We start from the raw sequence: 22188 nt of genomic DNA on the forward strand, positions 1-22188 counted from the left end.
CTTCCTATTCATAAAGACTTATCACGGTCTCCACTAAACTATTAAGCACCACGTTGTCAAAAATGATGTTAAGAAATGTTTCTTGAGCAGCAAATCATCATATTAGAATGATTTCTGAAGGATCATGTGACACTGAAGACTGGAGTAATGATGCTGAAAAGGTAACATTGCTATCACAGGAACAAATTACATTTTAAAATATATTAAAATACAAAACAGTTATTTTTGAATCACATTATTACTGTTTTTACTGCATTTATAATTAAAAAAATGCACCCTTGGTAAGCATAAAAGACTTATTTCAGAAACATTAAAAATTCTTACCGAATTCAAACTTTTGAATGGTAGTGTAAATGTAAATGCAGGGTTCCCACACCTTGATTAACTTCCATTTAAAGGACCTTTCAGGGACTTTCCAGGTCCAATACGCTCAAATTCAAGGACTTGACACATTTTAAGTGACAGCAAGGTTACATCCTTTCAGCTTATTTTTGCAATGTTTCACGGTGTGTCTGTGAAACGTTGAGGTACCATTGTAGTAGTTTTGTGCGCGTGTGAACGTCATGGCAACATACAACACAAAGTACCTCACGCGGGAAACACTTAATGTAACGCGTAAAATGCGAGTAACTAACGTAAATCAAGCAAGCTGGCATGCATAGGCCACGAAGTGTTGGCGAAATAACACATTAGCGGACCAGAGGGAATAATATGGATTTTTTTCCCAGAAAACTTCTTGCACAAAATAAATTCAAGCACTTTCAAGGACCTGTATCTATTCATGTTTATTTTCCAAAACTTTCCAGGGCCTTGAATTTTTTTTTTTTTTTTAGATTCACAAACTTTCAAGGACTTCAAGGACCCGTGGGAACCCTGTAAATGTTAACTCTCGTTTATATTTTTTACTTGCCTAAAACAAATCTCAAAGATCTGAGGCCACTAACCTGACAGACTTTGGCAAATCAAGTGACTAGATCTTCCTCAAAGTACTCACTGCATCAACTTTGACTGACTGCTTTACACAACTTTCAGGTTCAGATGAAAAACTATTGCTTTAGCCATTTTTAAATGCAGTCTGCATCTTAGGTCAGTGAAGGGACTATGTTCGGTTTGAGGCTGAGACTATAGTATCAACTAGTGGAAATATACGACAAACAGGACGGGTGGAAAGAGGCAGAGTGTGACATCCACCGATTCATAATTCTCAGCCAAAATGATTAGCGCAGATCCGACTTGTCCTCCTCATTCCTATCTCTGGTGTAAAAGCATGAGGTTTTTATCTTGTACAGATCTCTCTGGTTCAGAACGGAGTTAACGTTCAGAGTGTTTACCGGGAATTGCACTGCTGAGCTGCTGCTTCATCATGAAGAGTTTCTCAGAAGAGACGATCTGTGTCGTGTTTCATCTCTTGAGCCCAAAGCAGGTGCAGAAGCGTGTCACACACAAACACACACACACACGGCCACAAGCTCGGCACGCAGCCAGGCATTCATTTTCTCTCGTTCATCAAGCGCAAATCACAGCAAACAATGCGTAATCAATGAGCAGGCCTTATTGACAAACGTCTGCAAGAAGACATGAGTGAACAAAGAGCTCAAACAGAACAAACAGGAGGAGAAAAGAGAGAAACAATCGTTCAGCTTGAAAATCAGGCACACCTGCGTTCTCCTCTGAGGACAAACACACACGTGCGCACGTTTGCAAGGCCGTCGCTAATGGGGTGAGATGGGAATGATTTTAAGGGTCCACTGGAGACCCCACAAATTTTCCAGTAGGATTCAGTGTAGTAATGCAATGTATTGAACAGTAACAGATGCAGGAAACACGGTGAAGATAAAGACCAGGTATAACGTCTTTAATAATCCACTCAGAAGGTACAAAACAAGATAAACAAATAGAAACCAACCGCTATGCGTAAACGTGACCGGATAGCGGGTGAAACAAACACAGCAACTTAAATAGCAAGGCAAACAATGGTAATTAATGACACACAACTGAACTGAAAACTAATCATAGCCTTTCTGTTACCATGACAACTAAAGAGTAGGAAAAACAAACTAAAAGTCCATAATGAAAGTAAGAATGAATGTCTGAGACAGTATTTCTCACACCACAATAAAAAAATCTAATTCGCATTCAGTCTACTACACTGTAAAAAAAATTATATGATCAATAAGTTATGACTTATTGTGAGGTTTTTACAGTGCTTTACAAGTTCAACTTTTTTTCTTTAAAGTCCCGCTGTGGCTAAAATCAAGCTTTATATTTTGTTTATATATCTGTGGTGTTAAACACGAGTAAACTCATAAGTCAACAACATCATTGTTGAGTATTTTCTCTTTAAAACTGCAGTGAATCTAAAGACAGACTCAAAAACATGGTTTGAAATCGCTGGTGTTTCTGACGTCACAAACTACCTTGTAACCAATCACGTCCACGTGTGATCGTCAACATTTATTGGTCTTAGTTAATGTTAATTTCAACATTTACTAATACATTATTGACATCAAAAGTTGTATTTGTTAACTTCAGTTAATGTACTGTGAACTAACATGAACAAAGTATGAACAGTTTTATTTTTATTAAAGGGGGGGTGAAATGCTATTTCATGCATACTGAGTTTTTTACACTGTTAAAGAGTTGGATTCCCATGCTAAACATGGACAAAGTTTCAAAAATTAAATTGTACGTTTGAAGGAGTATTTCTGTTCCAAAAATGCTCCTTACGGTTTGTCACAAGTTTCGGAAAGTTTTTTTCGAGTATGGGCATGTGTGACGTCAGATGTAGCGGAATTTCCTTATATGGGTCCTAAGGGCACTTCTCCGGAAGGACGCGGGCGCGCGCGCGCAACCGTAGACCAGAGAGAGAAGAGAGCAAAAGCAGTACGCCTATCAAAGCGCCCTGCCCGGCTTTAGGGAAGTCAATGTCACCAAAGAAGTGGGTTTTTGGTTGCCAGGGCAAGACAACCCTGCACAGATTCCTAAAGAACCCAGCGTTAAGGGACCAGTGGATGGAGTTTGTTTTTTCAGAGCATCAACGGAGGTTGTGCAAGACTGTTTGTTTGTTCCCTGCATTTCGACGATGATTGTTTTATAAACAAAGCCCAGATCGACGGATTTGCAGATCGTCTAATGCTTAAGGATCGAGCAGTCACAATGATAAAGGTTCGCGGTCGTGCGTTGGAACCGCAGGCGGTGAGTAAAACTGTTGAACAAATGTCTCTGTGTGTTGTTAGCTATCGGCGCGTTAGCACAGCTTTAGCTTCGCCCACACGGCCCGCCTTCAGCCGCTCGTTTTTTTCCGGAAAGACTCGGTACAGCCTATCTTTCTTTTATAGATATAATAAAACTAAAGACTTTTCGGAGATATGAAGGATGCAATACTAATCTATAGGTACTCAAGATTAACAGGAGATTGAGTGAAAATGAGCATTTCACCCCCCCCCCCCTTTAACTAACGTTAACAAAGATGAATAAATACTGTAACAAATGTATTGCTCATTGTTATTTATTTAAATGTATTGTTCGTTATTAGTTAATGCATTAACTAATGTTAACAAATGAAACCTTATTGTAAAGTGTTACCAAAAAAACATTTTCAGCAAGAAAAAAGGTGGGATAGGACTTCAGTTTCACTGGATCGTGAAAAGTGGGCACTACATACAAGAGTTTATCAATTGTAGAGAACTCCTCCACTCCTAAAACACTTCAGGCACCTGGAATTTAAGCAGCCTCGGTGACATCTGTCAAAAAGCAAACAAGCTGCGACAGATAATACACTGATGACATATTACAAACTATGTTTGTGCAATAAATATTATTTTTTAATCAAGCACAATAAGATCAACCATGTGTGAGTAAGGGTCAAGAATAGGGTCAATTTTAATTGGAAACTTTGCAGCATGACTCAACAGGTCGCTCTCAAACATGTCCTTCTCTATCAAGAGTTAGCAGAACCTGACCGTCACATTAGTACCCAGAAACACAATGACTACATATCTCAGATATCTTGAAAAAAATAGACATATGCTGATTGAATTTTTCATTTTTGGCCCTGAGGATATGTGAGTCACAACATGGAGATCATCTAATCATACCTTTCTGACAGCACTCTGTGTGTGCGTGTGCGTGTGCGTGTGTGTGTGTGCACGCCCCAGATCTGCTGTGTAGTGATGCTGAAGCATTAATAATGCAGAGCTGTTTGGAGGAGGTGATGTTTATTTTGCACAGAGAACGAGAGGCAAACCAAAAACAAGTGAGTGAACTGTACAGGAAAAGTTTAGGTAAAGAATCACTGATCGAGGTGAGGAACATGTGAGCTGAAGGCGAGAAACGTCTGAGGAACAAGCACTGACAGACAACAGCAAGAACAAACAGATTATAGAAGAACGATGCCGCTCTGAAAGACTGAGGGACACACAGACAGAAAGAGAAAAGGAGAAGCTGTGGGCCGACAACTCTTTCTTCCAGGCAACACGCTCGAAACCAAGCAAATTCCAGAAGATTCCTCTAGATTCCTAGCAAAGCAAGCCGTTCGTGTGAAGCGGTCCCTGTACATGTGTCAGCCATTATGTGGGCCAAGATGAATTTTTCTACTGACAGCCATTCAAAAATTGTTGTGCATTCTGAATAAATAACATGAAAGCAACAAGTAAACTGCAAAAGAATTATTAAGGATTTATATTCACAAAACTTAACTAGCATGGAAAAAAAGCAAAGATGGCAGCAACATCAGGTCACAAACTTCTGTTTTTCCTTCACCAGCTGAGCAAGTGGTTTGGAGATGAACAGCAATGCTAACCGGTAGCTTTCTTCAGGTTTATCAGAGCTACCAGAGTCCAGCTGGCCGAAACTATTTTATATGTACATCAATAAAGATCTACAAGGAGAGAAATGTGGGTTAACTGCACCTTATGATGTCAGAACCTGATATGAGCAGCTAGGATTGATACTGTGGTAAACATGGTAGGGGATTTATGTCACGCTAATGGAGCCGTACAGGTAAAGTTAATCAAGTCTACTGCAAAAATACTGCAGAAATTACATGAAAATAGATCAGACAGACTAATTCGCCACTGCTACTTATTTTACTGAAAATTTTAATCTAATTACTCAGGATTTTATCTCGAGTACCCATGAAGACTCTTAACATTTAATCTTATTATGTATTTATTCTATTAATTCATGTATTTAATCTGCCCTGGCAATGTTAAAACAGCCATTTCAGAAACATTCTTCAAAATACAATTGAGATACACTGCCGTTCATAAGTTTGGGATCTGTAAGATATTTAAATGTTTTTAAAAGACGTCTCTTTATGCTCACCACCGCATTTATTTGATCAGAAATACAGTTAAATTAATTTCAACATAAGTGAAAAACTAAAACTAAACTAAGCTAACAACAGTTACTGAAAAACTAACTGAAATAAAATAATAATTAGCAAAAATAGATTTGATAGAATAGATCATTTTGGTAATTAATAAGCTCTCATCCTTTACCGGAAAATCACGGCACTAGGCCTACTTTATTTTTCAATAAAGACATGTATGACCGTTGTGCTCGCATATTTTGCTGCGTCTCACGCATGACACTATGTTCTAAAAACACAAAACTCAAGTTAAGTTCAACTTTTAAAAGACGTGTCTCGAGACCTTGCGCTTTATTTTTCAAAGTAAAAACCAGCCCTATAATCAGAAATGGCCAAATAAGTATTTCCATCATGTCTAGACCTTATAAATACAGCTGTCCCCTTAATTCCAGATAAGATGATGACCATCTCATGTGAAACTTAATAATCAAGATAGCTACCACACATATTAGACAGGAGACCACAAAGAGCAGAAAACTGAAAAAACAAATAGCATGTCTAGCCCATAAATAGACATACATTTTCAGAGTAGAAGTAAATGTCTGGTCTGAATAGAACACATGAATATGAGTAGCCTATAACTATGAGCATATGATATTAAAAAATACAATAGAGAAAAATCATAAATGGATAAATACAAGAATAATATGTTTGAAAAGGATTAATCAGAGAAATAACCATAAAAGAATAATCATACACATATTTTTTTTTCTTATACACCACGTTAAACAAGATTTCATCTTTAATATGAATGAGTTTGAATGAATCATTTTTACGTTTAAGCTGCATTTTTTCGGTTCTTTGTTATTTTTATTATTAATTAAGAGGTTTGCACAAGAGTTAACTAAACTGCAAACATTAAACTTTGCTGAAATTAAATGTCTTTAACTGGAAGTGTTCTGTTAACTCTGCTAAACTATAATGACTAAAACTGAAACTAAATAAAAACTCATTTGAAATGTGTTCACAAAATAAAAACTAAACTAAAACTAACAAAACATAATGAAACTAACTAAAACTAAACTGTAATTTATAGGAAATAAAAACCTATTTAAAAATGCAAAACTATAATAACCTTGGGCCGGATTCACGAAAATCTTCTTAAGAAAGAATTTAAAGGTCCCATGACATGAAATTTTCACTTTCTGAGGTTTTTTAACATTAATATGAGTTCCCCTAGCCTGTATATGGTCCCCAAGTTTCTAGAAATTTCAATCGGTGTAAATCGAGCTTTTGCTATCTTTCTCTGCCTTTGAGAAAATGGACGCTCAATCGCGCTGATCTTGAATCTCCTCCTTGTGACGTTATAAGGAGGAATGTTACCTCCCCTGTCTCTGCTTTGCCCGCCCAGAGAATATTTCTCGCCCATGAGAAAATGAGCTAGGAAGGAAGTAGGAACGCGCACGCGCGCGATTTTAGTTTGTCCACGAGAGATATCATGGCTTTTGAGCGAGCGAAGCATAACAATTGCTCAATAATTGGATGTACAAATGAACACCGAAGGGTCAATACAGAGCTGGGCTTGCTGTCTGAAACTAAAGTCTGGATCACTCTCTTTGGCTCAGCTACACACCTCGGAACAGTAAGTCAACTAATGATATATAAGTGTGTTGCTTTACTGTTGTTTGCCTAGACTGTTACACGTAGAATGTGGCTGTCACATTAGCTATGCAGTTTATGTGTGTGAATACACACACTGTAACGCGAGTGTTGTACACTTCTTTGTTATTTGGATAACCGTTTTCCTGTTGGTTATACGGCGCGCGCGATATCCGCATTGCAAGATCGCAGAGCTTGATGATGTAATTGTAATAAGATAAATTACAGATGTTACAGATCTCTCATGAAAAGGCAACAGTAGGTTAGCGTTAGCTACATGATAATAACTGTAAACCATCCGAATAAAGTACCGTATCCAGACATAATATTTTAAACTAACCATTCGGAAACGTCCTGCTGGAGCCGCTGAGTTGCAACTTCTTCATCCGTTGCTTCTCCATCTGGATCAGATTCTGGGTCAAACTGAAATGCTTGAACGACTGCGTGTCTCCGTGCCATTGCAATATATCCAATGTAAACATACATGGTCTACCGTTGCCGCAGATGGTCAAGGCCACACCCACCCTCCACCTTGCGTCGCCTTTCTCCTCCTCATTAACATTTAAAGCTACAGACACCGAAACGGCCTGTCTGAAGGAAGCTCATTCTGGGACTGGCTTATAGTGGCTATAATTCTGCACTGAGACTGAATTTTTGAAAAGAGATTTCAGATACAGTACTAGGGACCACTAAGGCCTATATTAAAGCCTACAAAAAATAGCATGTCATGGGACCTTTAAGAAAATTCTCAAGATAAATTCTAAGTTCATAAGAATGTTCCTAAGTGCAATTCTTGAACAATTCTTAGTTCTCAAATATTTCCTTAAGAATATCTTTTTTTTTTTTTTTCATAAGAAGAAACTGTTTTTTGATTAATAGGCATGTATTGCTGAAGACTCGCTGAATGAAAAACACAAAACTCGTCTTTTTGCACTGCCTGCAGATTACCATAATATGCGTGCAGACTATTTTCGCATACATCACGTCAGGGGTTACTCTTTTGGCGTAAGTCGACTTGCGTAGGCCGTCTGCCGGAAACTTGTTATTTTAGTCGATAAAGTTTTAAATATGGATATTTTTCTTACACAACACATCACTTTGCTTCAGAATGCCTTTATTAACCCCCTAGAGTTGTATGAATTACTTTTATGATGGATGGATGCACTTTTTTGGACTTCAAAACAGGCGTGATGCCAGGATTTTATAAATGGAGGGACACGGGGGGACCAAGAACCAGTGAGGTACCAGAAAATATTAAGCATGATTTCAAAAATCTTTGCAATGCCCATCAGTGCTCTAATATAGATGGTATTAAATGTGGCACTGCACAAGAGCCTGAAAATCATTTTGTATTTTGCATGATTGGACAACACAGTTTTGTTCTAATTAATAAAAAACATCACATAGGCATTAATTAGTCATTTAACATGCTTTATTTTCAACACAAACATTGTGTGTGTGTGTGTGTGTGTGTGTGTGTGTGTGTGTGTGTGTGTGTGTGTGTGTGTGTGTGTGTGTGTGTGTGTGTGTGTGTGTGTGTGTGTGTGTGTGTGTGTGTGTGTGTGTGTGTGTGTGTGTGTGTGTGTGTGTGTGTGTGGGCGAACGCTCTCTGCATGAAATCTGTCTCTGACATGGTTTCTTATAAAAGAAACACTGGATGTCCTGTTGCTGTCTGACTCTTTTCATTCTCAGCGTTTTCCCCCACTAAATTCTGCCTAAAAATAAACAAAAACCCATGAAGTATCTAAATTACACAGAGTTGCATGTAGCTATGGTGTTAGTTCTCACATTTTAATGTTGACCACGGCTTTTTTGGAAAAAGAGTATCGTGCCTTTACTCTTTAAAACAACAGATAAAGTAATATTTATCTATTTTATATTTATGTGGTGGTGTGCGCTGTCGCTGAATAACACTGACAAAACATCTCTATTCAGTAACGTTAGTCTGCCGAAGTTACGTTAGTAATCTAACGTTACTGGCGACATACAATAGCTTGATCAGTCACACATGAAAGTAATCAGACTAACATATGGTGTGATATTTCAAAACATATACTGTAACTGAGTGTGTATATAACATAAACAGTGACGTGTCGAGGTGTCTCTCTCTCCTACTGTTTGAAAAACATGGACCTGTGATTCCACTTTACAAATCGCAAATCAAGCAGTGATTGACAACACTCTGATCCAATGGCGTTGGGCATTGTCAGGTTGGCAGTAAATCTAGCCCAATGGTGTTGAGGGGTCACCAGAGGGGGTATTAAAAAATATATTTTTTTTAGGGATGCACCGATGTGAAAATTGTGGCCGATACCGATAACCGATATTAATATTGCTGTTATGGCCGATATCGATATTTACCGATGTCGATATCTCTGTATAGAAAACAAATTTTAATGATTATCAAATAAAGAGCTATTTTCCAAAACACTTTTTTTTTTTTTTTTACTTTAGAAATGACTGATATTGGGCACCTTTACCTGTATGCAAAATATGTCACACATACGACACACATGCATTATATTGCATTGCATATAATGTGTGCTGGTCAACTTGTCTAAAATTATGAAACCCTTAGAAAACAGGAAAAAAAAAAAACAGGAACATTGTGTACAATTAAGATAGGCTACTTAATTTATTATTCCAATATCCAAATATGATACTGAATACCACAGGGAAAAGGACTTCTATTTGTGACGTGCTGTCTTTGCCTTTGAACATTGCACATTTTAAACAGGACACGCATTAGCTGAGTAAATGTTAGCCAATACAAACATATTTATAGAAAACAGTTGACAATGATTAGACAGGAGTCCAATAATAGCATAACGAATCACTTATTCTAAAAATAATAACAAGTAGGCTATAAGACGAATCCGACATATGGGCTGTGTTAACAGTAAAACGTCCGTCATTTAACGAATTTTAAAAACACGGATCGGATGGATAATACAAAATGCTTTCTGACATTTTGAAAGAAAAAAAAAACAAGCAAGAACAAAATTTAAACTTAGCCCGTCAATTTTTCATTTTACAATTATCTTCTCTCTCTCTCTGTGTGCGCGCGTCCGTGTTTGTGAGGGACAGCTCGCGCAGCACTGATACATCGGTAGCCTACTTTTTAATCCATAAGTAACGAACGCGCTAGTTTTCATACAAAATAAATATGTAACATAATTAGGTAGGCTACTTTAGTTATTATCAACACAATAACGTAACACATGAAGGTACGTTTCTCAACACAGAATGAATAATAAACGCCTGTTTCTCCACTCGCGCTTATCAGTAATCCACAAATCACACGTGCGGTCACTTTTGAGAAAAAATCAAATTCGAACGGGTATCAAATATCAAGCAATATTCAAATATCTACGAGTCAAAAAACGATCAATCAAAAATGTGTCATGAGGGAAAAATCATAAGTCGCACTGGACTGCGTTAACAATGTTACTGACGGGACAGTTCTCTGTAACGCACGTCCAAAGACTGCTTTAAAACTTTCACAGAGACCTCAAACAGAAAGCACAAAGCCTGTCTTTAAATTTAATTTCGTTTTGTATTAATTGTATCTTAATTTTGATCAATGTTTCATCAAAAATAAACAAAGTAAATATTAGAAAATATTTAATCAGGACATGGAGGCGAAAGCGCGTGAACTGAAGCGCGTCTCAAATGAACCGAAACCTACCTGCCTCACAGACCTGAGACATAGCCTATATAGAAAGCTTGAAACATCTATTTTTAAACAGAACAATTCAAAATGAAAGAAAACAGACTGTTCTCTGCTTATGTCATCTGTATGAAATGTGTATTTCTCTCAGGCGCGTTCACTGCACGAGTCAGCATCAGTAACTTAATCTTCAACTTCACACGTCAAATATCGGCCTGTTCACATCGGCCCTATTTTGACATCGGACCGATACCGATGTGAAAAAAAATGACCATATGGGCCGATATTATATCGGCGGCCGATATATCGTGCACCCCTAATTTTATTAATATACCTCCGATTGTGTTGGTCGAAAAGAAGATACTTATATACACCTGATGGCTTGAGGGTGAGTAAATCATGGGAAAATTTCTATTTTTGGGTGAACTATCCCTTTAAGTAAAGTTTTTTTGTGAATACAAAATGTTCTTATCTTTTTTCTTAAGTTGGAACATTGGCAGTTAAGAAGAATTGTATTCTTAAGAATGTTTCGTCAATCCGGCCATAGGAGATAATGGATGACAGACTGAATGGAAAGGCAAGGAATCCTATGAATGACAGACTCCAGTTTCTCTTTCTGGAGTTTTCTGATAAACGGGGATTACAGGACAGTTTCTGACTGACAGACAGCAGCCATATCCATCTCAAACCTGCTTTCTGTCCTCACACCAACTACAGGGTAAAGCTGCATTCCTGCTCTATACTGGATTCCCTGAACCAAACTGCCATTTAACATATTTAATTAACTTTGACAGACGGAATACATGATACCCATGGCCAGGAGAACGCTATTACACCAGTCTTACAAAGAGCACTCTCCATCTATACTCCTGTCTCATTTCATGACCTTTTCACCAAATCACTTCCTGAACAAATACCTGCCAGTTTCTCACTACCTGAAACTGCATTTTTTATTTTATTTTTTCTCAACCACAAAAAAAGATTTTTACACTTCAAACACATGTACAAGATGACTGAGAGGAGTTGTGTTGTATTATTGAACACAAGAGCTGGTCTGGGAGAGAGGCCTTGGGTTAGAGAATTCAGTTTTTATACTGAATTATGCCGTTCCAGACATCTGCACTCTCATAAAGAAAGAAAGAAAGAAAGAAAGAAAGAAAGAAAGAAAGAAAGAAAGAAAGAAAGAAAGAAAGAAAGAAAGAAAGAAAGAAAGAAAGAAGCACATGTTTTTCTGTATTATAATTGACTTTGGTTGGGTTGGCTGATTGATACTTTGTCTTTCTTTGTGTGTTATGATCCTGTCCAATGCTGTTGTTCTGTGTACAGTCGTTCGTGATTTTATTTTAATTTTTCTATTTATTTATTTTCAATTTTTCTTTATTCTTCTTGTCATGCAGTAAAATAGCTCTCTTGTGTACAAAACAAGATATTGTGTGCCTTATGGGCCATGTACTGTACATGCTTCATAAGATGCTGTAATAAAAATTAAATGTGTGCAAATTAATGCCATGCAAAAAGGCTTTACTTACTTAAAAATACTAAATATTACACAAAAAAAACCCCAAAAAACAGGATATAAAACAGATGACACTGTCAAAAAAAAAGAAATTATGCAGTAGCTGCGTTTACAAGGACCCAAATAATCATACTGTAATCGACTAGTAGCCCAGTCGGAATAACTAAGTCAAAAGTTTTAACTGCTTGATAAATATAAGCTTCAGGTGCTCGTCCGTCTCCATTAGGACCCGAAATGGATAAATATTAAGTCTGCTTTTTAAAACAAAGAAAAGCAACAAAAGCGGCAAACTCTGTATATCCATGTACTGTGCGCATACATGTCAAAAAATTTGTAAATATACAGTATGTGACACAATTTTAAAGCTTGTGACATATAAACACGCACATCAACCTGATCACTTTATTTACCGTTCATGCAAACACTATGTTCAGATTCATTAAATGAAATCAGGAAATCATTCCGATTGAAACAAATGGTGTCCATGTAACCGTAACTACTGTACTTTTAGCCTGACACTGGTAATAATATGCAAACTTGAAGCACTAACATGAATACTTAAGGTACTAATTTGCAACCTTAGGGGGAGATAAGGCACAAAGTTGTACCTTTGAGGAACTGCTCCTGTCAAAAGCTGTTACACCCCTAGAGTTACCATTTTTGCAATTTCTTCTGACAGTGCAGAATAGTATGAAATGCCTTTAGTCTTTTTGGATAGACTTTGATGGTATTTTTGCCCCCCTGCACAGATTCTCATGCATTAGTCAACGCGCGCCAACTGTTCACTTGCACAAACTCTTTGTCATGTCCGCCTGTGGACACGCACACATCACCTTCTGTCCATTCGCACTGCTCACATTAACACACACTTATGTGTGTCTAAGTCAGCATTCTCTTTGCTGACCTATATCCAGACATAAAGCAGATGAAAATATGCTCTGAGTCGCTCGGAGTTCTTCAGTGTCATAAAATTTGACTTCAGGGCGGATCTCCATCGATCCCCTTTCCCTGACACATACACGCCATCGGATGCTAGAGCTAAAATAAAACTGCAGTCGCCATTGGGAAAACATACTAACCCACGGGTTAATCGAATTTTAACAGAGTGACAAACACATACACATCAAAAAAATATATACAGAGAACAAGCAGAATCAGAGATGGAGAACTGTAGAGAAACAGTATGGGAAGAGGAAGATGAAAGAGTGACAAAGCAGAGAAAAGAGAGACGGTGCATGACAGGCCACAGGGAAAAACAGAGTTAGAGAGTAAGAGAGATAGTCTGATGAGATAGTAATGAAATCATTCAACTGTGTGGAGAAACAGACTACATTCAATGAGAAGAATAACTACAAGGAGGGACATATGCACATTTTTACGCATGATATAGAGAGAGATACGTGATAAAGGGTGATTCTTCTGAGAGTTGTAAGGTAGAAAATTTTCAAAAGAGTGTTCGGGTCATTATTTTTCAGACCATTAAAGTCAATTTACAATCTTAATCTGTTGTGATTAATCCAAGTCAAACAGAACATTCTATGGGGGGAAAAGGGTGGGGCAGGACTTTATTTTTGCCTGAAAAGTAAAGTTGTTAAAGAATTTTCTTTTTAATAATGCGCACGGATTATTTGTGCACCATAAAACCCAAAACATTATTTTAGAAATTAAATAGTGTTCAAGTTTCTTTTTTTTTCTCAGTATTTTTTTTTTTGCTGACAATTTAAAAGAAAAAAGTGCTTGTGTTACTGTACATTTTTTTATGGTAATAGAGTAGAAAAATTACACTTTTAGATTATTTTAATGTAATGAGAATCGAATCATCATAGCCCTAGAGAATAATAGGAATTACAAAAAAATGTCCAGACATTATTTGGACAGTTAATTATGTGGTAAAAATGGTCACAATGAACAAATGTCACAAATTATCTTATTAATAATAAATATTACTCTTTTTTTTTTTTTAAAGATTTATTTTTGACGTTTTTATGCCTTTTATTATGATATGACTGTGAGTTGACAGAAAGTAAAGTTGGAGAGAGAGAGAGAGGGGACTCTGAGTCGGTACACGAACTCGGGATGCCCGAAGCGCAACTGCGCTATATTCAGCGTGCTGCCCACTAGGCTATTGGCGCCGACAATGAATATTATTCTAAAATTATAAAATAAAATAAAATAAAATAAAATAAAATAAAATAAAATAAAATAAAATAAAATAAAATAAAATAAAATAAAATAAAATAAAATAAAATAAAATAAAATAAAATAAATTAAAAAAGACCAAAATGACCTGGACATGTTCTGTAGGATTAATCCAGTAAATGTAAAACATCTTAAAGGGGTGGCTGATTATGACTTCACTTTTCTAACTTTAGAAATTGCTTTTTAAGGACTACAACAAAGGGACTACCGGGTTCGTGATCACAAAGCCTAAAATTTACATAAACCCGCCCTCGGAACACGATTTATAGATTATCAAGACAGAATATGCTAATCAATGACTAGAAGATAACTACACATAAGCTACATAAATTCATCAACAACCATTCAGAAATGTTGTCTACATGTTGTCAATTCTTCTTGAGTTTCTCCATCTTTCTGACTCCGGTTTTAACATAAAAGGCTAAAAGTTTTTGAAATTTACAGTTCATGTCTGTGTGAGGTAAAAGGGCATGCTGTTGAAGCTCCGCCCCCTGTACCGGGAGCAGCAGCTCATTTGCATTTAAAGGGACAGGGACAAAAACGGTGTGTTTTTGCTCACCCTCAAAAAGTGACAACTTTAACATGCTATATAAAAATATCTGTGGGGTATTTTGAGCTAAAACTTCAAATACACACTCTGGGGGACATCAGAGACTTATTTTACATCTTGTGAAAAGGGCATTATACCACCCCTTTAACATGGATTAAAGTCACGATCAGAGAGAGAGTTAACAGCCCCATAGCATAAAGACATAAAGTGTGAAGGAGTGAGAGTGAAGTCTCTCTCACTCTGGGGCTTTGCCGCCCTTAATTAACTGAGCTGGCATTCTCTATCACACAATAAAGGCGGATCTTACTCCGCTCACAGCTAGGAGGACTTCACAACAAAATTTAACTTGCCGCACTCGCATGACTAAAAGTAATAAAGACTAAAAAGGTCAGTCAACATTGTCTTACAATGATTGGGGTACAAATGAGTGGCATGACATTAATTTTAAAAGCCAGGTGAGACGGTGTGTGCGTGATGAGATAAGAAGATAAGAAGTATGAGAGAAAGACATCATCAGGTTTTATTCAGCCTTTTAGAGGACTTAAAGTAGTATTAACTTAAAGTCCCATTCATTATTCTGGGTTAAATACAAGCAAATAATATCAACTCATCCCAAAGTTTACTAAAAAAACATATTCTGACTTCTCATAGCAGACTAGCAGGAGAGCAATATGCAAGTAAAGGCAAATATACCATTTGCATTCTTTATTTTTGAAGTATATGCAACTAAAACTAAAACTGCTTTTACGCAAAGCTAGAAATATCAGTGTAATACAATGCTGATTACGATCCTACAGAGAGTGAATCCTTATAAATTCACCACAACACCAACTTGGTAATCACATAACCAGATTTAATTCCTCAAACAACAAATAACCTCTTTTTTTTGCGTGGCCTAATGTTCTAGAGGCTCTAAAATGTTCCCTCGATATGACAAACTGAGACAAGTGTTTCTCTCTCAGCGCACACTTAATTGAGCTCTCACAAAATGACAGTAAGTGCAGTAAATGCGGAGGGTACACCAATATAAAAAGATTCATTATCCAAAGAAGAAATCATTTTTGTCAAGCACCGGGGTGAAAGAGTGTCATCCCAGAGACAAATTACTGCAAACGTAACCTTGCAGTAAAGTAAATGGAGAAAATCCATGAACCACGATTGTCTAAAATTATCAAAATCCTGTGATGTAACAAGACACTTTGATGAATCTTTCTAAAGATTTCTACATTCTTAGTACAATCATGAAGTATTTATCCGACTTGATAATGATCTAATTAGACAGTGTCGTTGAGTTTGTGTTCAAATTCCTGCTGGCGATGACCTGCAACCACTATTTTAGTCTGTCATCTTTAAAATTACAACAGGCGTTGCACATCTCATCAGGCAGTGTTGGGATGTTCAGTGCAATAAATGTGCTGAAAACATGGCTAGCACAATCTTGTCATGCAGGAAATACCCATCAGGATGACCTGCAACTACTGGTAACGTGTTGTGAAGCGAGACTAACCCAAACGAACACAAATCCTAACCGTAAAATTATAAAGTCGCATTTTCTCAGTAAAGTCCTTACCGTAAACTCCTTGCGTTTGCACGTACCAGTGGAGTACTGAAAAGAATAAAATCCAGAAAAGCTCCATCTTCAGGTGCGATCCCTCATTACCTGCGGGGAAAACCAGACAAAAGTGCACAATCACTGCACAGGACAACACAGCACGAGCTCAGCATTCAAATGAATCATGCCATCATCATCATCAGAGATTAAAGTAGCCTAACAAAACATTATTCACCAGTTGAAGTATTTTTATCCCTGCATTGTTCCAGTGCATGCATGCATGGGGGTTAAGAAGAGACAATTCATTTGCCAAACCTTGGATTATCTGCAGATTACAGAAACTGTGCTATTGTTTGATGGGATTGAATGCCGCAATCATGGGTTATTTCGGAAATTGGTGGGCGGTTAAGAACGATCAAATACATGACTTATTAAACCTGGCCGGAATTCAGTATCAAGGAAGACACGCACAAGTATCCAAATGCATGCGATTCAACTTTCTCCTGGAAAGCCAGGCTGGGCCAGCATGCTACTTAGAACTTTCCGGATAGGATCACCGACTAAAATAAAGACTTCCATTATTTAGTACTTTTTATAGATGTAGCTACATGTCACACATATTTCACAAAATTACTGAATCTCAACAAAAAATCTTCACAGACATCCTTTAAAACAGTCATTAATACACTAAAATACTGCACTATTCACAAGTATGAGCAAGTAGGCTACAACTTGAGAACACACTGACATAAACGAAATACACTATAGATATCTGTGATTTCCTAGAAATGTTTGAATTTAGTATTTTTTTCATGTCATTACATTGTTTAGAGCATAAGAAACTCATTTAAAAACTTTTTTTAAAGATATTTCATTCATATGTTATGCTATTGTAGTGGACGTGAAAATAAAAAGACGTGAAATGACATGTATAGGCAAAAACAATGGGATTTTTTTTTCATTCACCCATCAATTAGTAGATAACTTTGTATGAAAGATATAATGGAATGAAATGATATAACATTTTACTTTATGCAATATGTGGGTAAAATGGCCATAAATGGGTAGTCCCATTTAATACAATGTATATAATTTGCATATTAATGTGTTCTTGGGGCCACATGTAATGGAAAAAAGAAGTGTAATAATGGGAGTAATAATTGGTAACATTTTCATAATAATATCTAATAATTATTAATATTCTGAGCTGTTGATATGACAAACAAATTGAAAATAAAATAGAGTCATATTTCCATAAGAGTGCTTCATTTGATTATTCAGTCATTTTTGTCATTGTGAAACCTCCAAACATTTGGTATCTCTGAAAAGCCCTGAATGTGCTCTTTACGGGACATCCAGACTTAAAACTGACATGTAGGGTGTCAGAGAAATTCACTCAAATATAATGTCCACTATAGTGGACAAAAGTCTATTCCTGGGACCCAGGAGGATATATCTGCCAGTTGATTAAAGCAGGGCTACTGCTGTTTTGTCCATCTACAGTCCCATTCTTATCCTAAAAGAAAGTCCTCCTCGAGCAGCGTGCTGTTGCTATAGTAACCCCCCACTGAAGGATGTTGGTAACCAGACAGTTGATGGACCCCATTGACTTTCATAGAAGGAAATAATATAACACCAGTTTTAAAATCTCTACACTGGTTCCCCGTTAAGTTCCATATCAATTACAAAGTATTGCTACTGACCTATAAGGCCCTAAATGGTTAAGCTTGTGTGTATTTAACTGATCTTCTATCGCCCTATAATCCATCACGCTCTTTAAGATCACAAAACTCAGGGCTTCTGGTAGTACATAGGATATCTAAGTCCACTAAAGGAGGGAGAGCGTTTTCACATTTGGCTTCTAAACTCTGGAACAGCCTTCCCGATAATGTCCGGGGCTCAGACTCACTCTCCCAGATAAAATCTAGATTAAAGACGCATCTCTTTAGCCAAGCATTCACATAATGCATCTCATAACCTTCTACTGCAGTATCAAACCAAATGCACATTATTATCTTTGCATGAACAGCAGCTCCTCTAATTATTTTCCATTTGCTTTCCATTTTATCTCTGGATTTTCTCAGCTCCAGTTTAGATCCAGCGTCTTGCTCAGACTTCAGATGACCAACACCTGTGAATGATGACTCCAACTCCTCAGAGGACTTCAGATGAAGCCAGCTCTGAATACACAAGCACCAATGCTACATTTTCTATATATCCTAAGCATTTCTTAACAACATGTATGCATTACTTCAATGATGAGCTCATTGTTTTTGCCTTAAATTATGTTAGCTAACTGCGTGATTTGTAGATATACATTTCTGAATACAGATCACTCTAAATTGTAATGTAAACATGCATTTTCTGTAAAGCTGCTTTGAAACCATATCTATTGTGAAAAGTGCTATAGAAATAAATGTGAAATGAATTGAAATGGAACAAAAATATTACTATGGAAATCACTGGGGTCCATCAACTGTCTGGTTACTGACATTCTTCAAAATATCTTCTTTTGTGTTCAACAGAAGAAAGAAACTCATACAGGTTTGGAACAATATGAGGGTGAGTAAATGAACATTTTCATTTTCGGATGTAGTATCCCTTTAAAATCACACACACTAGTAAAAAATAAACAAAAAAGTTCTCTCTTGCCTGTAGTACGCACTATAAAAGTGAGAATGTGCAGCTACTTCCTAATTCCTAAAGCGTTAAAATGACTTTCATTGGTGTGACTTGTGTTTTTTGAATTTAAATAAACTGTTCATTTAGATGTTCCCACATAAAGCGCATTTTAGAATACCTCTCAAAACATTTCTACTGTAGCCTATGCATAATTGGGTGTGGACATTGAGCGTTCACGAGCACGCACATTTAGACAGTTTCAAGCACTCTTTCTAAGAATAAGATATAAAGTACCGCTTACCTTTCTCTGTGCGTGTTCAGCCTTTAGATCAATTCCTTTCGAAATAATTCCCTTAGAAAAAAACGACTTTCTTTCAGCAGAGCACTGGAGTTCCAGGTGTTTAGTTTGTTGCGTGTTCAGCAGGAGCGCAACGATGTCTCTCCGTCCAGAAAATAAAGACAAAATTCCAACACATTCTTTCCAGACAACTTAAACTGATGTAAAACTCTACATATCCGAGGGCGTCTTCGTGGAGAGCAGCAGTCCGATGCGATGCGATCTCTCAGAGTGACTGACTGAAACTCTTGTCCTGTGATGTTCTCCTATCAGATGTGTGCTCCTCGATGGCTCTCTCAAGAGTGAGGCGGATGGAGAGGTTGCGCGTCTTTGCGCGTCAGTGTGGAGATGCGCGCACAGATCTCTGAGTGATGCGCGTCTGGTCTCTGAACTGGCTTCTGGAGAGTCTCTGGGTGAAGCTTGTCCAGCTCTGGTCTCGGTAATGAGTGGGTTTATCAGAAGGGACCGGGATCTAAACTGTATAAACTCTCGGCTTTTTCCAATAGTATTTTGGTGGAATCTCCAGCCAATTAAAGCTGCGCAGCTGCGAACGGAGGACTCGCCCCGTATCCCGGAGGACCAATTAAATAAGAAATAGGGAGGAAAAAAAAATCACAATGTCTCTGCCACCCCTCCTCTTTATTCCCCTCTCTCCTCCTCCCGCTTTCTACTCCATCTCCCCTTCCACCAGTTTCTCCGTGTCTGTCGTCACTGATGGTGCGGACACTTTTTGAACTGAAGCGCGCTGCCGCCGGTGACCGATAGGTGGCGTGTTTGAGCTAATTATAATTCCAGAGAGCGCTCACCGCCACCCTTGCCCTTATTCATGATGAAAAAACAAATTGTGCGTTAGGTCATGAACCAAAAGTCTAAGTGACACATCTATATTATTTCAAGACATCGTACATGTGGTCAGTGTTGTCTTTTGGTTTTGTTTAGGGGCTATACTCAGTAAAACATGTCTTGGTCAAATATTTGATGGGGTATTAGAAGATATATAAGAAAATAATTATTGTTGAATGCGTCTTGTAGGCCTACTATGAGGCCTTAATTTAATTTACTTGGGTTTTTTGTGTATGTAGGCTATTTGTGTATGTACATATGTATACACGTGTATGGGTATATGGGTGTATATGTAGGCCACACACACACACATTATATATATTATATATATATATATATATATACATATATAAATTACATATACATATATACACATATACATGTACGTGTGTGTGTGTGTGTGTGTGTGTTCCTTTCTTTTCTGTTGATTAACTGTTTGAATGTTTGTGAGTGTTCATGTCATTGTGTTGTTATATATGTTGTCTTTATGTAATCTAAAAAGCATTAAAAATATATATATATATTTAAAGATGTCTTGGTCGCATTTCATCCCAGTATCAAACGTAAAAACAGAATTTAAATAAAACATGTATAAATATATGTTTAGATAAAAATTGCCCTTCAAAACATTCACATTTGATAAATTATTGCCATTTTTGTATTTTTTCTTACTAAACTCTTATTATGTTTTATTTAAATCATCGTAAATTAAAGACAGTAAAATAACATGGCCATAATTTATAAATGCTTTACAATTAAAATTATTTATTTATTTACTTATTTGCAGAATTTCAGGGTCAAACATGCGTAATTGTCATGAAAATAGTGTCACAGAGCGACATCATTTAGTCTCCCTCATATTGTTACAAACCTGCATTACGATTACGAAGATTACGAACATTCTTCAAAATATCTTCTTTTGTGTTCAACAGAAGAAAGAAACTCATGCAAGGTTTGTAACAACATGAGGTGACAACATTTACATTGAACTATGAAACTATGAACATGAACTATCCCTTTAATGCAATAATTTGTTGAATTACGAAAAGCTTAAAAGCATGTTTTTTTGTGTCTGAATCATGGGGTCTGGATATTTTAAAACAGATTTAGAGTAAAAAGAGTCTAATCAACTCACATTTCTGATCTCATGTAATATCAAATGGTGTAAGTGTGAGCATATAAACAGATCATTAGAATGGAGAATGTGTACGCAGCATGAACACACATCATCATCAAACACCGTAACCTTGGAATAAATTGCACCACTGACTGACTGAGCAAACATGTTTTGACAGGTAACCTAAAAATGCTTCAGTAACATCTAAATTAACTTTTACTCCAGTCAAAATATATTACTTATATGAATAAAACAACCTGATTACATAAAATAACAGCAAAGAAAGAGATTATAGGTCGAAAAAAAAACACTTATAAAAGTGCCTGTAAAAAGTCTCCAGATAGTACTGAAATAGGTGATCTGAGAAATCACACCCATCTCTGTGACAGTATAAAACAGCAAAAGAGCGACATTAATTGTGCTTTTATTTAGCCAATCAGAAACAATCTGCCAGTCAATCATTTTGCATGTTTGAGTTTGCTGAGCTGTCTTTGAAGGGTGGGGTTTAACAGAGAGGGCGTTTAACTGTAAAAAGTCAGTTGACTCAACTTAAAATTAAGGGAACCCGTTGCCTTAAAATTATTAAGTAAATAAACTTCATGCTTAATCGAAAAAATTAAGTAATGTGGTATTGTCAAGTTCACATAACTTGAAGTAAGTGAACTGAACACCTTTTACAATGGGAAAATATACTGCATTTTCACTATACAGTAAGGGATGCATCTGGAACCAATGAGATTCTCAAATCCACAGGGAAGATCTCCTGTCTGAGACAGAGAAAAATTAAACATCAGTTTGATGCAGAGACTAAT

The 22188-nt window shown here is 36.9% G+C and overlaps 1 protein-coding gene across 1 annotated transcript in view; it reads right to left on the reverse strand.

Moving 5' to 3' along the window:
- mdga1 (MAM domain containing glycosylphosphatidylinositol anchor 1) overlaps positions 1-16542 on the reverse strand; it is a gene marked incomplete at both ends in the record, with an annotated part of 207953 nt that extends 191411 nt beyond the window's left edge. Inside the window, one exon of the mRNA XM_081350154.1 lies at positions 16476-16542. Within this exon, the coding sequence (XP_081206280.1) occupies positions 16476-16542 (67 nt within the window). The remainder of the gene's footprint in view (positions 1-16475) is intronic.
- Between the last annotated feature and the right edge of the window lie 5646 nt (positions 16543-22188).

This window comes from Scardinius erythrophthalmus (assembly GCF_964197995.2).
Source record: "Scardinius erythrophthalmus genome assembly, chromosome: 21".
NCBI lineage: Eukaryota > Metazoa > Chordata > Actinopteri > Cypriniformes > Leuciscidae > Scardinius > Scardinius erythrophthalmus.